Source organism: Syngnathus scovelli, chromosome 7 (assembly GCF_024217435.2).
Source record: "Syngnathus scovelli strain Florida chromosome 7, RoL_Ssco_1.2, whole genome shotgun sequence".
Lineage (NCBI taxonomy): Eukaryota > Metazoa > Chordata > Actinopteri > Syngnathiformes > Syngnathidae > Syngnathus > Syngnathus scovelli.
The window spans coordinates 3,118,285-3,135,522 of record NC_090853.1 but is presented as its reverse complement, the minus strand read 5'-3'; the positions used below and the strand labels follow the sequence as shown (position 1 = coordinate 3,135,522).

General features: G+C 45.1%; 2 protein-coding genes across 4 annotated transcripts; both read left to right on the top strand.

The window, feature by feature from the left end:
- Nucleotides 1-174: 174 nt before the first annotated feature.
- serpinf2b (serpin peptidase inhibitor, clade F (alpha-2 antiplasmin, pigment epithelium derived factor), member 2b) lies at nt 175-3,349 on the top strand. Of its 2 annotated transcripts, none has more exons than XM_049725254.2 (9): nt 175-469; nt 828-898; nt 962-1,021; nt 1,417-1,648; nt 1,799-1,942; nt 2,018-2,206; nt 2,275-2,417; nt 2,599-2,803; nt 2,872-3,349. In XM_049725254.2, the coding sequence occupies exons 2-9, from the start codon at nt 845-847 to the stop codon at nt 3,222-3,224; spliced, it is 1,380 nt and encodes a 459-aa protein (XP_049581211.1). In that variant the 5' UTR covers nt 175-469; nt 828-844; the 3' UTR covers nt 3,225-3,349. The 2 variants fall into 2 exon arrangements, with proteins under 2 accessions (XP_049581211.1, XP_049581210.1); XM_049725253.2 differs by having other exon boundaries at nt 176-469; nt 842-898.
- A 544-nt stretch (nt 3,350-3,893) lies between these two features.
- Nucleotides 3,894-16,233, top strand: rpa1 (replication protein A1). Of its 2 annotated transcripts, none has more exons than XM_049725569.2 (17): nt 3,894-4,056; nt 4,302-4,349; nt 4,670-4,748; nt 4,847-4,955; nt 5,024-5,112; nt 5,180-5,263; nt 6,753-6,861; nt 6,937-7,039; nt 7,115-7,183; nt 7,277-7,469; nt 7,552-7,688; nt 8,281-8,429; nt 11,022-11,151; nt 13,393-13,569; nt 13,857-13,964; nt 14,036-14,122; nt 15,629-16,233. In XM_049725569.2, exons 1-17 carry the CDS (start codon nt 4,027-4,029, stop codon nt 15,731-15,733), a joined length of 1,806 nt encoding a protein of 601 aa, XP_049581526.1. In that variant the 5' UTR covers nt 3,894-4,026; the 3' UTR covers nt 15,734-16,233. The 2 variants fall into 2 exon arrangements, with proteins under 2 accessions (XP_049581526.1, XP_049581525.1); XM_049725568.2 differs by having other exon boundaries at nt 6,723-6,861.
- The last annotated feature ends 1,005 nt before the right edge of the window (nt 16,234-17,238 follow it).

Here is a 17,238-nt window from a genome sequence, read left to right as displayed (position 1 = left end):
GGAGCGTCATGTGTTCTCATGTTACTACTTAAATAGGACTTTTAATTGAGAAACTCGTCACGACCATTCAAAAAAAAAAAAAAAAAAAGTTCCCTTTCCTTAACCCAATGTTTCGTCATTTCTGGGAAAAATCCAAAATGACTCAGGATTTTTTTTTTTCGAGCTGTCATATTTCCCAGCAGAAAACCAAAACGTTTGTCGTTTAGTTACGATTGTATTTTTCGCAAGTTGTGCAGCTTGGATATTTAATCGTGCTGGAGGTTCGGAGTGCTGCGTTTACAAATAGTGGCTACAATGAGGCCCCGATCAATGGGGGTTGATCTTTAACCGTTTGCCGTGCGACAACCAATCTTTGACTTTCAGGAATTCCGCCATCTGCATTCAGTCGCGCCTTTTTTTGGACAAGACGCCAGCTTTTTTTTTTGTTTTTTTACTTATTTTTTTTTTTATACACTAATTTAAATTTAAGGTAAGATAAAAAATGTTGACTATACGGAAAGTGTGTTGGATGTCTACTCTGGTTTTGTTGATCTTTGATGACACGAGGCCACGGCCTGACAAACTGACCCATCAACTAAACTCGATGCTTTCTCGATTTTGGAACTTTTCTCAGAGTCAAAATTAAGTAAGATTTAATGTGATTGGGATCGAGAAATTGATCTGAAACCTGGTTTGGGATTCTGACTTAGTTTCCCACAAGTTGGCCGACTAGAATGAATTTCTAAAACCAGCAAGACCTAACAAAAAAAAGTCTTTTATGTACTTTGACCCCTCCAAATTGGAACATTGTGTGCTCTGGACTAAAAAAAAAAAAAAATTTTTACAAGCTACGTTTCATTAGGAGATGGATCTTCGCTTGACACTCCTCTTCATCTGTCTCTACAACCAAGGAGTGACTGTAAGTCGGCCATGTGCCACAAATATCATATATCATAAAATTCACATTTTAATTTCTCAACAGAATGCTCAAGTGGCAGGAGAAGAGTCGACCCCATCGGTGCCCCTGAATCCCAGCCAAAAGGTCAGTAGGAAGGAATGAAGTCTAAATAATTTGTCAGTATTTTTGTACTTGAGTATATTTTTTTTTAATTATATAATTATTTTGTAATCCTTCTTTAAAATGAGAATTATCGTTTGGTGGCAACATTTTTTGCCTGATCGTAAAAACACACACATGGTATGTTGTCATTAATTGCTAATTTAGCATTTTTATTGTAGCTCAGTTCATAATATTAGCAACGTTTCAGGAACAAATGGCTTAAATAAAAGTTGTGTCGAGTAAAAAAAGAAAAAAAGTGTTATCTAAATGGGTACAAAGTGCGTTTCTGTTTTTCAACTTGTACTTTAGGACACAACCTGAATCTACTTTTTTTGTGTTTTGACACCTGAATTAACCTTTATCCAAATGCCGTCCAGGTAAACGAAAGCACGCCAGAGCTGTCGACGCCCGCACCCGACGAGGAGGATTCGGAGGAGGACGAGGGCTGCGCGGTCATCGGCCGCAACTTGGAGTCCAGCGATGCTGTCGCCGCCGCCGTTCAGAAGTTGGGCATGGAGCTGCTGCAGCATCTCAAGACCACGCCCGAGCAGCCCAATGTCATCATATCGCCTTTCAGCATCGCTTTGTCGCTCTCCCAGTTGGCTCTTGGTAAGATTGTGACGGGGCCGTCACTCACGATTAGCTTAATAATCGATTAATCGGTCTGAAAATCCAAAACGATTATAAATAATTGCCTCTCCATCTCCTCATCCATCTGTCACCGAGATTTCATAACCCGTCACCCGTTTTTCTCCACAGGTGCCGTCAACGAGACCGAGGAGCTTCTGATGCAACATCTCCATGGCAACACCATCACGTGCTACCACCATGCCGTCAATTACGTCTTGACACTGCTCCGAAACAGTGACCTGAAAATCGGCACCCGCATCTTCCTTCGCCAAGGTCCTAAAAAAAAAAAAAAAAAAAACTTTTATTCATTCTTGTAGATTTCAAATCGAACGTACGTTTTTGTTGTAGGCTTTATTCCAAAGGAGGACTTCCTCGAGGAATCCAAACGCCTGTACGACTCGGAGCCCGCCGTCCTGCAGAACCTGAAGCAGCTCAACGACTGGGTGGAGAACGCCACCAACGGGAAGATGAAGGACTTCCTGTCTGCGTTGCCGCCTAACATGCTGCTCATGCTCATCAACGCCGTCCACTTCAAAGGTCAACTAACATCTCAAGCGACAAAATGGCTCTCTGTAACCGTAAAGTTCTCGCTGTTTTTGCTTCAGGTGAATGGGAAGCTCGCTTCGACCCGCAGGCCACCACCACCGGCGCCTTCTTCCTGAACGACAAGCAGATGGTCAACGTGGACATCATGGAAAATTTCAAACATCCTTTGAGTTTTCTTTTCGACAGTGAACTCGAGTCCCAGGTGAGAAGGTTGATCTTCTCCATCGGACTTGAAATCTCACAACTCTCAGTATCGAGTATTGAGCAAGTGAGACGACTATAGTCGTTTTAGCAGCTTTCATCTCCGACTCATCAGAAACAAATCTACCTCCAAATCGATGGATTTACATTTTTATGACATATTTTCTTCTTCCTCCACGCAGGTCGCAAGCTTCCCGTTTGTGAGGGGGATGAGCTTTTTAGTAATCATGCCCATGTCCGGCCACGTCAACATTTCCTCGCTTGCTCCTAAGCTGAATATTTCCAGCGTTTACTCTCGTCTGCCCAAGCAAAGAGTCGTTCACGTCAAAGTCCCTAAATTCAAGCTGGAGTACGCTCAGGAGCTGCAGGAGGTCTTCACCAAAATGGGTAAGTCACATTTGTGCAATCTGAAGTCTTCACATTTCAAGCCACATCCATCTTGTCCTCCACACCAGGCCTCGGAGAGATGTTTTCCAGCCCTAACCTAGCCGACATGGCCGACGGGCCCTTACTGGTGTCCAGCATCCAGCACAAAGCCGCCATGGAGATCAACGAGGAGGGGGCGGAGGCTTCCGCCGCCACCACCGTCGTCATCTCGCGCTCGTCCAGTCCGATTTTCTACCTGAGCCACCCCTTCCTCTTCGCCCTCGTGGAGGAGAAGACGAAAGTGCCGATTTTTATGGGCGTCGTCAACAACCCCAATCCCGACGCGGCGGTCTTGCCGAGAGGAGAAAAAAAGAGTAAGGATAAAGATGAGGTGCAAAGTGATATGAATCAAATGGGCGCGTTGGGAGGGCCTCCCAAGTAGCGACGATCTCGTGTTCAGATGCCACTTGGTTAAAAAAAAAAAAAAAAAAAGAGAGCAAGAGCATTGTGATTATACAAAATAAGTGTACAATACGAGATAGCTCGATTAAAATGTGAAAAATGTCATTCCGTGTTTCATTTGTTTAGATTTCCACCAGTGTGAATATACTATTCAAAAAATGTTGGTGTAGATGCAAAATCATGATTATTTCTTTTTTTTTTTTCAAATTACAGTATAAAAAAAATATGTATGCCTCAAGTGGGAGTTTTAGTTCAGATGTCTAAATGTATGGCCAGTTGAATCTCATATCAGCCATTCTGTGTAATTATAAAATACGTCAAATAAATACAATGTGGCTGAATTTGAAGAATCTGTCATATTGCCTTGTTGTCTTGATATACTTTTAGTTCCTTTCTTCCTCCTCACTTCCATTTATCCTGTTTAATTTAGACGTCAAGTCAGCAGAAAATTACGCAATACCGAAATTAAAATTTCCAATTTTTGTTTAAGTCATTGAAGGCATCCTCGTGACGTAGTGCGCCTTCTGCTCGCTCTGTCATTTTACTGATCCCAAGTCAGTTCTGCCGCATTCGAGCCTCATTTCTGCACGTCATATATTACCGGGCGGACTGCAACTGGATCAGTTTAACAAACCGGAAGAAGGAAGTCAACGCCGCCTGGCGGGACAGACGAAGCTTTGGCGCCATTGGTGATAATCACAGCCTGGAAGCAAGAATACGTACACTAGTCTCGTTCTTGAAAATATAATTATCCTAAACAACACAACTAAATCTTCGCAGAAATGATAAAATTGACAGAAGGAGCAATAGAGGTATGGCTAGCCTATTTTATTTTGGTTCTGCTCCTTTTGTGCTGCTTTTATCGGTCACAACGAAACTAGCTTAAAACAGTCAGACGTTAGTCAATGTTTCTAACATGCTACAGTCTTAAATGTTGTTCTTGTTGTCGTCTGTCGTGTCAGAAACATTCACTGGTTACATTGACATGAAGTAAACTTAAATGTAAGTTTTGAAACGTACTGTGCACTTTAACACATCATTTGCTGTTATTTTCCAGGCCTTGGCCAGTGGAAATGGTGGAAACGACGCAGTGCTTCAGTTGGTGGTAAGTATAAAGCTTTAACACACATTTCAGAATCTTTAATAAGCTGAGGCACATCTTTTACATGAGGAAAAATCCCGCTTGACAAAATGGTAGTAAAAGTACACATATTGATGAAAATAATATTGATTGTGTCAATTTACTCAGTGGGAAATCTGCTAAATTGATCACAAAGCAACGATTCGAGTAATCGGTGGCTAGCCAGGTTAATTATTAGCATTTAGTAGAAAATGGCTGAATATATGATAGAAAAAGGTTTCTCATGATCTTCCCCTTAATAAAAGACTAAATCCTGATACATCTCGACTTCTCTTCTGTTTCAGAGCATCCGTAAGATTGAGGGTGGAAACGGCCCACCTCGCTTTCGCGTGATGATGAGCGATGGCCGACACACCATGTCCTGTGAGTGCTTTTTTTTTTTTTTTTCCAGCCCTAGGATCATCTTACCCGAGTCTGTCGCTTTGGTGTTGTTACATATTTTTATCCTTGCCCTTACGCAGCGTTCATGCTTTGCACGCAACTCAACCGCTTGGCCCAAGACAACCAGCTGGCCCCCAACTGCATTGTTCTTCTCAAGAGACACGTGACCAATATTCTCAAGGATGATCGGTAAGAATTTCGCAATAAGGGTGCAAAATTACGGAAGATAATTTTGCGCGTTCTCACCTTCTCGCCAGCCGTGTGGTAATCATATTGGAGCTCGAGATCCTCAAGTCCGCTGCAGATGTCAACTGCAAAATCGGCAACCCGATGCCCTACAGCGACGGTAACGCTTCAAAGCATTTGAATATAAAATCATTTCATCAGTTCAACAGTGTCTCAAATGCGTGCAGGACACACGAAAGCCCCCCAGCAGGCCCCGGCCTCGGCCGCCCCCGTCAGCCGTCCTCCACTTCAGGCGCAAATTGGAAATGATCGTGAGTCTTACTTCCTTCAAAGATGTTACGTTTTGAAGGTTTGGAATTATGCTCTCTTTTCATTGCCACCAACTAAATATTTTTACTCTTTGTGGAATAGTGGATTGTACTTTATAAGTGTTCTTAGAAACTCTAGAAATGTAATTTTTTTAAAGGCCTCCGACCTCTGATATAATTAGAAATGAAACACAAAAAAACTGCCATCTTGAAAATGCGTTTGTACTTCACGTCAACCAGCAGGTGGAAGCATTTCCTCAGTCTTTTCAATACAGTGCCAGGCAGGACATTTTTACAACTCATTTGGAAACAATTTCTCCAGTATTGGGGTTCCAAAAACGGTCACAACACCTAAATAATTCTTTAAATCATGTCTTTTGAATGCACGCCTACCACGTAAACTCAATGCCGAACCTGTACCGGGAGTTATTCAGAGTGGCCCCCCCACCACCATCTTCTTTAGCTCTCCAGTGTCATAGCGTCTTCTTCATCCCTCTAATCCGCCATGCGGAGGGGGGATTGAGTTTTGGGGCGAGCATCCTCCTCATCAGCGCGGTCATTGTCGGCGCTTCGAGCCCAGGGCTTAATTAGTGCATGTGCAGCCGCTGGCCAAGTGGGAGGACTTAAGCGGACACTTTGAACTCTAATCCTCTGCGTGAGCTGCACGCAAAAAAAAAAAAAAAAATCAAAACGGGGGAGGCTCACGTGTTTGGACTGCTCTTTAGCGCTCCCTTGGTGGAGGTAACAGTGTTTCACACTCGCCTCTGTTCTGTGAATCATCTCTCGCAATGCCAGGCTGTCATCTCGCACTTTTTTTTTTTTTTTTTTTTTATGTGCTGCTTCCTTCTGCTGCATTTGAGTCGCCAGCTGCGCATTTTACATGATCATTGATGACATTTATTTTCCCCCCGTTTAGAAATGCACATGCTGGCTATCAATGCAAGAAAACAGATTCCATAAATTAAAAGTGGGCAATACCGTATATCCTCTAATACAGGAGCACTAAAAATGTTTTGATCAAGTACCACTCAGAAGAAAAAAATACTTCAAGTACTTCCATCGTGACCACGAGTAAAATTAGGCTGAATAAATAATCAAATTCAAAATGGCATGGAGCTTTTTTTTATTTTTTTTTGGTCATCATTTGGCTTGGTTAGTAGGTAATTGGCTGTTTATATTTTCTGTCACACTTGTTACGTAAATTTTGAGTTGTCCTAGTGAGATCTTAAAAGACTGTGCGTTAGCGTGTTAGCGTGTTTGCGTGTTTCAAACAACTTTACCTTACATGAGAGCAACAAGAAGCTAATTCTCTCTAATCAAAATGAACCGGAGGCGTGAAACAAAGCTTGTGTGTCTCTCCCACGACTTTCTGTGTCACCGTTCCAAAATGACTGCTGCGAAAAAGGTCATCGCAGCATCAAGCGAGTACATCTCACTCCGCTCTTCTTCACACGCCATTTAGCGCCCTCCTCCGCCTCCTCCCTCCCTCCAGTGAACCGAGCGGGCGGCAAAGATTTCGGGAAGAAGCCCGTCGCGTCCGGCACGCCGGGCGGCCCCGCCAAAGTCGTGCCCATCGCCAGCCTCAACCCGTACCTGTCCAAGTACGTGCTCGGCCAAAACATCTGCACGAGTTCAATACCATCCGGAAGTAAGTTAAGATGTCTTCCTTCCCTCAGATGGACCATCCGCGTCCGCGTCACCAACAAGAGCAGCATCCGCACGTGGAGCAACTCGCGCGGCGACGGCAAACTCTTCTCCATGGAGATCGTGGACGAGACCGTGAGTGCTCCTAGCGCACGTTTACGAGTACGTAAATATTACGCCTTGTGACGTTCCACTCGATTACGCTTCCAGGGAGAGATAAGGGTGACAGGCTTCAACCAAGAAGTCGACAAGTTCTTTGACCTCGTCGAGGTCGGCAAGGTGGGATTCTTCATCCAACTTATTTTTCTATAAGGAAATGAGTCCAGTTGGTCCAAAGTTTTGTTTCCATAACACCTTCTCCTTGCATCTCAGGTCTACTACATGTCCAAAGGCTCTCTGAAGGTGGCCAACAAGCAGTACACCTCGGTGAAGAACGATTACGAGATCACGTTGAACGGCGACACCTCCATCATCCCGTGCGAGGACAACTGCGACGTCCCCGTCATACAGTGCGAATTCATCTCCATCGGCGATCTGGAGAAGAAGGAGAAGGATTCTGTTGTGGGTGAGGGAGACTCATTCAACCAAAGCAGCTTTTTTTGACCTTGTCGTCGGCTTGCCGTTGACCACCGAGCCCTCCCCCACAGACGTGATCGGCGTGTGTAAGAGCGTGGACGAGGTGACCCGTCTCACCACAAAGACCAACCGGGAAGTGTCCAAGCGGACGCTCAACCTGATGGACACGTCGGGCAAGATGGTGAACGTCACCTTGTGGGGCGAAGAGGTAAGATGCCAAAATTTCAGGATTTTTTTGTGTGTCTGCATTTTCATCTCCCAAATCAACATCAGCGTAAAAAAAAATATCGGTAGAGTTCTTATTCAGACAATTCGAGTCTCCTTTAAATCCTATATTGCTTCGATTACGACACATCGTTATCTTAATATAAATCCACACTTTAGGATTCAATAATCCGCATTGACCGCAGAAATCTTCCTGCTTATCCCCGCGCTCTTCATCTTCATTCCATGCTAAGAACGTCACTTTCTAAATGTCATATTATTGAGCGCCGTATATTGTCTCTCCAGATTTGGACTCTTTACCTTCTGCTCAGTTTGCCCGATTTTATTTGTTTACAAAGGCAGAGCGAAGATAAAAATTTCCCCGCCACTTTTGCTTTGTGTTTCCTTTACTTTGTGTCCCGCTAATATCCAACTAAAACGTTTCACTTAGTCTGGATGGTTCAAGTATCCAATCTATTATGATTCTGTTTTGTCAAGCAGCGCTAACACAATACGACTCGTGGAAAAATGCCTCACTAAATGTTTCAGAACCTCAACTCGCCGCGTTTTCCTTTTTATCCCTTCTTGTCGTGCAGGCGGAGAAGTTTGACGGCAGCTCCCAGCCTGTGGTGGCCATCAAGAGCGCCAAGCTGTCCGACTTTGGCGGCGTCTCGCTTTCCGTGTCCTTCAACAGCAGCATGATGATCAACCCGGACATCCCCGAGGCCTACAAGCTGCGAGGCTGGTAAGATGGATGACACACCTCGGGAAATCGCTTACCGTCTACATCCGAGCAATTGGAACAAAAGAAGAAAAAAAAATCGGATAAAGTCGGTTCCATTTGGAGCCTATTGCAGCTGGCTTCCATCTGCACCGCGAGTGTTTTCCACTTGATCACGAGAGCTTATCTGCTCAATCACAAAAGAGTTGTGACTCTACTTTGCGGCTAAGTAGGAGGCAAATTAAGAGCACTTTTTAAATCGGACTTTTCAACTCGCTCTAATTGTTCGATGACAGGTTCTGTGCTTCTTTCCAAATTGCCTTTACACCCATCGAGTCCAGACTCGAGGTTCACGTCCCGGTGTTCATCGGTTGTTAGCGCTGTGTTGCTATCAGGCTAATTACGTAGCTTGCTCACAAACCAAATCAGCTCCGACTGTTCCAAAGTGAAGGAAAGGCGGCTTGGGCGAGAAAAGGCTTCAAAGGAGGTCTCGGTTCTTTCTTTCACCCAGTCTTGTGATTCTCAAAGTCGCATTGTGCTCGTTTCATTCAGACGTTCCAAGGCCGGCGCGCTTTGTCGCCGTTCTAATAATCCTCGGTCTCGGCGCGGCCGCCGCCACACACCCGCCGTCCCCGCTTTGATTGGAAAACCGAATAAGGGGAGCAAATCAATTAAGCTCCCAGTGACTCTTGTGATGGTTCTTTTCCATCGGGCTCGGGAGTCGCTCAACTCTTGGTTCCTTTCAGCAGCCATTGTGTTGTTAGCGCCGAGGCGTCCCGCGCACTCCTTCGGGACAATCGTCTGCGAAATTGTCTTTGCTCAATTGGTTATTGACTCAAGCGCTAACGTGTTAGCGCTGCCGCTTAGCTTAGTCGCTTTTGCTAATCGCCTCTGCCCGGGTTGGTTTGTTTTCTTATTTGTTTCTTAGCGGGATTACTCCAAAAGTACTTTTGTCAATATCCTTTAGGCCAATGGAAAATGTCAAAGACAAAAGTTTGGGGAACAAGAGATGTGTCTGAATTCCAATTATACCAAAGCGAGTTTCTGTTTTCCTTGTGAGAAATCACACATGCGCTGGTATTTTCTGCCAGTAGGTGACAACAGCACATCTCGTAAACAACCTCACAGCCCCAAAGACAGGCTGACTTAACTTCCACATGCCGACGGCGTGAAAAGCTTCCAACGTTGTCACTCAAGGCCGGGCGAGTGTTTCTTGTCAGCCTCGCCGTCACTCCGACCTTCACTCGCCCGCCGTGACAGGGGAAAGAAGAAAACGAGGCGCCTTCGCCTCAGTCCCGTGACCCTTCGGCTTTGTTATCATTCCATCCTTATTCCCGCGCCTACATTATAACCTGGCTGAACTCGTGCTCAGGGACTCCATTTACTTGATTTTCCCCCCCTGTGTAGAAGCGAAAGCCGTTTCAAAATTCAAGTGTGGTCGCAGGCTGGTGCGAATGCGCTCATGCGTGCACTCGACGGCGTGTACATGCAATAAATATGCTTGCCCTTCTTTCCTGTTTACTTTACATGCTTGTTTTTATTGCTACCACTAAATCAACATTATTTTTTTTATATCCTTGTCATTGTAGTCAATATATTTTCAATTCATCACTTACTGGAATTTTAATATCAAAATAGGCATTCGCTTCAGCTCCTCCCTCATCCCTCCACACGCGCGATGTCGAACACGTGTAAGGCGCGCACACGCGTATCTTGACAACCCGCAGCCGAGCGAGCTAGTTTGTCTCACCCACTTTCGAATGACAGCTGCACATTTTCCGTCGCATCTCATTTGTTTCCACGCAGTCGCTGTTGCGTGACTGAGACGCGCCCGTTTGTCGCCCCGCACGCTGATGCCATCGATTGTGTTTTTACCAAGTCTTGTAATCCAGAGTTTATTCCTCCTATTAAAAAAAAAAAGACTCAAGTTCCAATTTATTCAAATTTCAACATCGTCATGTGGTGTTAGTTTACTGGCGTTAGTCAGCAAAAAAAAAGTGGACGGCGGCAGCTGGCGCGTTGCCTCGGCAACACTCGGTCGCATTAATAGGGATGCATTCAATTAGTCTCGCCTTGAGGAGCAAGCCATGTCTTTACAACCCGACCTGTGTGCTGCTGTGCCTCGTGGCCCAACACATTAGCCAACACTTTTTGATCCCGCCAACCATTTTGCACTGTCCCCTCCTCGCCAATTTTAATTTTTTTTTTTTTTCCCCCCTCTCTGCTTCTTTTTCTCGCTGTTGTCTTCTCTGGATTACAGAGGACACTGTGCGAAAATGGGTTTTTTGATGTGGCTGCAACAAGCCCGACCCTGGATGACTTTGCTATCCCTCTTCTCTTGATTTATTTCTCAAGCCTTCGCTTTCCACAAAGCCATCACGCAACACACACACAAAATGGATGTTCTGGTGGAAAGGATTGCACTCGAGTTGTGATGTATCAAAGTAGCACACAATTTGCCACTCCGCTCGACACCTTCTCCCCATTTAGGTTGGATTAACATGACAGGTGGCAGTGGCACAAATTTCAACGAGTCGTCTGGAATCGAACATTAGCTTCCTCGACGCTTAGCGCTAACGTGTCGACTTTTTTTTTTTTTTTTTTTTTACCCCCCAGGTTTGACAAGGAAGGCCACAGCATGGAAGGACACTCTCTGACCGAGTCCAGAGGCAGCGGCGGCATGGCAAACTCCAACTGGAAGACCTTGTCTGACGTGAAGTCGGAGCACCTGGGACATGGAGAGAAGGTACGCGTCCTGCGTGTTTATGTATTTATTTATTATTATTATATTTTTTTTTGCGCAAGGACAGAGTGTTCTGGACTCCAAACCTTCGCCCACAGCTAGGCCGACGCACATGTTTAGTCCCTCCTCGTCATAACCTTGTCGCATCTCAAAGGTTCCTTCTCCGCCAGCAGGCCGATGATTTTTTCTAACCGCCGCCTTATTAAATGGCAGCGGCGGCGGGTTATGTATACTGAAAAGGTTCCCGATCTGCTCTACCAGCTCATTAATCTGCTATCTTCTCAGTCTGCCTGTTTGCTCTTGCTCAAAGTCACATTTATCTCTGCTATCGATTACATATGCACCCCCCCCCCCCCCCAACCCGTTCCTTCTTTGCCCTCGGTAATGAAATTACCGCCCGTGGATAAGTACAATAATATGTGCTCTTTAATTTCCTCGCCGCTTGTTTGTACTGCAAAAGGGAAATGGTGTTCGCGGAAGTGTATAAATCAACTGGAGCGGAAAATGACGGCCGGCTCCGCGGCATTAGCAGACGCCATTTAACCAGATTTAGCGCTCGTTTAGGAATCACAATACGTCGAAGGGGGGGATTAAGTTAGGGAACGTGCAAATTGGGAAGCGGTGACACGGACACGCCAAGCAGGGCGCAAAGATCACGCTTGAGATTTTGGAGGAAAAAACATCATCTCAAATCAATGATAAAGTTTTGAGGGAAGCTGTTTGCTAGCTAGCGTCGTTGCTAATTCTCATGCTAGTTTGAGTGCTTGCTAGCTGCGTTAGCATCTGCCCACTGATTTGTTTTAGGTGGTCAACACTTTTGACTCTTTATGTTGTTAATTTTTTCCTGGGCTTATTGCTTCACCTTTAAGCTTCTTTTTGAGTTGAATTTTTTAAAGCTCCTCTGTCAGCCGGGGTGCCAAAAATGCTGCTTAAGCCGCCGTCCTCGTATTTCCTCGCCGAGACCGCATTTAGCCGGCTGTCGTGCGGGCGTCGACCCCCGGCCTTTGGAAGCTCGCGCTCTTCCCGTGCGATGACAGAAGAGCTGAGCTGAAGCTGTCGAGGCAAACATTGCGGTCAAGGCCTCCGAAGACCTCGTTTCCCCCAAGGAAGTCCGCCGCGATTAATTGGCCCTGTCACCAAGTGTCAGTGGCGCAAAGTTCCATGTAGCCACCTCCCCACCCGGTGACAGTTACCTGCCGCCAACAAAGACCGTCTCTTGTCCCAAGATGCTTCCCCTGGTCAGCGTCGTCCTAATTGAAAGGGGATTTACTTGATGAATGCCGCCTCTTTTGAGAGGTGAACAGGTGGACTATTTTTAGGCGGCGCCGACACGTCATGTTTTTTGTCAGCTCTGACACTTCATACTTTTTATTTGTCTTTCCCGGTTTATCTAAAGCGACATTTCGGTTTTCTGCTCCTCGTTAATTACGATTAAATGTCACTCGTGCCGCAGCACAATGGCTGGGAAACGGGAACATGAGATGGGCCTCAAGGGGGGATGTCTGCCTTTGGCGTGATCCTGTCTTTTGTATCCCCCGCCGAGGCCGACTCGGCGGGGGATACATTGCACCGGTAATCGTCTGACCGCCATTTTGAAGAAGTTATGTGCCCAAGCCGCGAGTCGCTTTCATTTGGAGCAAATTGTGTGTTTGGAACAGCGCTTGAAAAATCTCAACGTGGGATAAAAGTTTGACAGGGATTGGAATGGGCGGGACACCAACAATCAATTCAAGTTGTGTCTTTAAAAAAAAAAAAAAAGAAATCAAACACATTTGGGATAAACTCAAGACATCAATCACTTCCAAAAGCTCCTTGGTTTAAATGCTTTGCTGTTGAACAATCACTAAATCGAAATGCAAAGGCCCCTCCCAGTTTTCATTTCTTCATTTCCGCACCTCCGCTCTTTTTCACGCGCATCTATTTATGAACGTGAAATCCATTTTCCCCCCCCTCCGCTTTGGATATTTCCCATGCCGACGAGGGATGTCTCCTAAAAGCTATTTATGTGCGGCAGCCGCCGTTCTCGGGCTCACAGAGGCAGCGAGCGCTCATTTGCATCAGTGCCATTAGAATTCTGCTGCACCGACACGCCGCACCCAGTGCGCAAAAAAAAAAAAAAAAAGATTTTGCGCTCTTCTTCATACTTGCAGCATTGAAAGGTCATGAAAGAGTTGAAGCAGAGTGCACAAGCAGTTTTGACATGTAACCTTTTTTTTGAAGACTTTTTTTTGGGCTCGTTTTCAGGCCGACTATTTCACCTGCGTCGGCACCATCGTGTACATGCGCAAAGAGTCGTGCCTCTATCAGGCGTGCCCGAGCCAAGAGTGCAACAAGAAGGTGGTGGACCAGCAGAACGGCATGTACCGCTGCGAGAAGTGCGACAAAGAATTCCCCAACTTCAAGTACCGCCTCATCCTAGCAGTGAGTGACTCAGCATCGGGCTCCCTCAGGCCTGAGACATTCTGATGTGCATGCTTTTTTTTCTTTTTATTTAAATAAATGCTGTTATAGAAAAAAATTCCCCCAAGCGGATTGAGACAAAACGTCCTTGTCACAGAAATGCTGAAATAAGCAAACGTTTGCCCTCCACCTGAGATGTCTCGTTCTTCTTCTGTGGTATCAAGCCGGCATCTGTTGGGCACCAAAATAAAAAGCAGATACGCCTGATGCTAAAGCGTCTAACCTATTTATTTATTTTTTCTCACCAGGCCAATATTGCAGATTACAGCGACAACCAGTGGGTGACCTGCTTCCAGGAGAGCGCCGAGGCCATTTTGGGCCAAAACGCAGCATACCTGGGACAGCTCAAGGACTCCGTAAGACACCATTTTGGAGCTAGAAACCTGCGCCACTGTCTGACTTGATAAAATAATTCTTTTGTCCTCAGAATGAAGCCGCCTTTGACGAGGTCTTCCAGCAAGCCAACTTCAACACGTTTGTGTTCCGCACCAGAGTCAAGCTGGAAACGTATAACGTAAGTACGGTCGGTGCGCTGCTTTGGCCTGGCCGACGCTGCTCATTTTCCGCGGCTTTTCGAAAGACACACATACACGCAGCTTTGTCGCAGTCACACAGACAGAGTTTTGTTTTGCGGCGCATAAAAGAATTGATTGGGCTGGGCCCACTGAGCAGGAAGTCTGGAGCCCAGCCAGCGGCCGCATCCGCCGGCGTGGCACAGACCAGGCCAGTGTGCCGCTCCCGTTGCCAAAACGCCACTCTGTTCTTCAACAGAGACACCTGCAAAAACCTCCTTTTCACCACCGCCGGCCAACCATTGTGTGGCGGCGAGCGTCATCAGCGTCGCTCCCACCGGGGCTGTCCAAACTTTTTCTTCCAGGTGTAGCGTAGAAAAAAGTGGAAAGAATGACATTTTTTCACATTTGACGTACTAAGAAATGATATATTATTACGAACAGTGGGCAAAATGCTAATTAGAGGAGCTTTTTTTAATTTATTTTTTTAATTAAATTTTTTTTGGGAAGCTTTAGCTTGTCTTACAGCTGCCCTTTTGAGAAGCGTGATGTCATCATAACACCATTAAGGCACCAGTATGCATTCTTGGCATATCTGAAGGTCATTCGATGCCAACAACCAGAAATAATAAATGATAATAATAATAATCAATCCTGATCTCAAGCATGCTGCCATTTTGCAGTCATGTCATCTGCAGCGTCCACTTGCATCATAATAAGCAAGCCAGCGGCGCGGCACGCTCGTTCTTGAACGTGGGCACCAGACCAAAGGCGAGCTTGAGATTTTTTTTTAAATTTTTTTAAGGGGATTAATGGAGACAAAACGAGCACAACCTGTTTACTGGCGAGGAATAACGGCTAACCTTTGCCGTCTAGACGGATGCGGGGGCGCTCTTGGCATTTTGGCTCACCTCGCCGCTTGCTGTCACATTCAGCACTTTGTAGCGGAGGATTAAAATATTCCATTAGCCATTGTATGTCATACACGCTACATTTGCACTATTGTTACATCGGGATGCATTTTCATCCAGAGTAAATTTGTTCACAAAAGGATTTTCTTTTAGCCATCTTGGAAAATACTGAATTTGCTTTTGGCCAATTTTTTTTTGCAATTTTAAAGCTTACTAGGACTTGTTGGCAGTCAACGAAAAAAATCAGTCAGGCACGAATCGTCCAAAAACTTGGCATTAATGGGATCACAAAAAAAATTAATAATTAAAAACTTTGAAGGGAATTTACAGCACAGACGAGAATTTGATCGCATCCTACACCGAATCGTAATCCCACTGAACCCAACCGAGTCAAATGTTTCCACTTCAAAACATTTCAAACCCAAACAGGAAGTCCTGAACCGAGATTCAAACTTAACCGTAGGCGGGGCTTGCCAGCCGATCGCAGAATTTTCCGACCCCTTCTTCTCGAATTGAACCGTCGTAGCGCCCAGTGGAAACGAAGCCCTGCGCCAGACCCCGTTTAAAAGTCGCCCATATTTTGATGTCGTCTGCTAGGACGAGTCCAGGATCAAGGCGACGGCGATGGACGTGAAGCCCGTGGACCACAAAGAATACTGCAAAAGGTTGATCATGAACATCAGGAAAATGGCCACCAATTAGAAACCCCTTGGAAATATATACTAACGCTTAAAGTTGAGCGTGTGTTTTTTTTTATTTTATTTTTTTATTTCTGTTCTTGTGAGAAATCCTGTTGACCCGAAACACGGTGAATGTCGGGCATGTCCTGTTTGAACAGTTCTTGTTTTCTAAGCTCAGTCACGCCAGCACGAACAAGACGATGTCTGTCTTAAGTCTGCCCGGCGTCGCTTGACGGCACCGCGGTCGTGGCCCCCTCCTTTTTCTTTTTTGCAAGAGCCTGTGCTCGCCCTGATTAGTTTTGTTTATTCTCCAAGTTCCTTTTTTGACTTGCAAGGACGCCGCGCCGGAGAGCCTCTTGGATTGAAAAGACCTTACATTGTTTCTGCAAGACTGTTTTTTTTTTTGCACTTTGGCTTTTGACTTGACGTGTTCATGTAGTTGTGTAATCACCATTTTTGTTGTTTGTTTTACGTGATGTTAGTTTCTCCAATTAAAATACTTTTTTTGTCTTTTGGAGCAAAGTGTGGCTTTCATTGCGATCGAGCAGATACCTTCTCAATGGTCGGGCATTTTATTCATCCCGGAAAAGGTTCATCTTTTTTATGTTATTAAATAATGTTTTGTTTGCCTAAAAAAGTCACTAAACTTCCTGTCCTAGTCAACCATTTTATTCCCCTATCTGTATATTTTAATAACGTGATTGGTCAATTATTAATATTTGAACTCTAATGCATTTTTTATTATCTAAGGCTGATCATATTAGGTAGTTAATCAAATGGGATTTTGTTAAAAAAAAAAAGTACCATCATCAAGGTCAAAGTTAAAATATATATTTTTTTGGGGGGGGATGTGTGAGATCTCATGCGAGTCTCGAGTGCAATTTCCATATGAATCATTGATGATATTCGTGGGTTTTCCTGCGGCCATTTTATTTTGGACAAAACTAGTATCAGTTCCAATGGCGCCACTGGAATCATTTTCCCATCCTTATTACATTGAAGAAGGCTAAAGAAATAAATATGAAAGAGGACACATCAAAGCTTCGGCATCACCCAGGTCGAAATTACTATTCCGACGACGCCATCCGATATGAAAATAGCTTTGAAGTTTGCTGTTAGTCTTTTGTAAAAGCCCTCAGAAGCGACAACGAGATCGTCACGATGTCATTGTGCTGCGCGTGCAGGCGCAGGTGACCCTTATCTGTAGTGACGCCGGCTTTAATTGGATGCCTCCGCTGCTCTTCATCGGGCCGTCGTCTCATCCGAGTTCAAACAACTCGTGATTAGATTGCGACGTTTGACAACCTGACGGCTTCACGACAATAAAAAGACCGCCATGCTCCGACGAGGCCTCCAGTTTAGACCCGATATTAGGTAGATTGGTTATTTTAAAAAAATCTCAGCGTTATACTGATATAAAAATTTACCATAGCAACATCATGTTCAGTCCAGTAAAAGTTGAATATCTCGCGTGTTTATTCCAATTCATGCCAAGAGTTGCCTCGGTTTGCAAAACAACATTTGCGT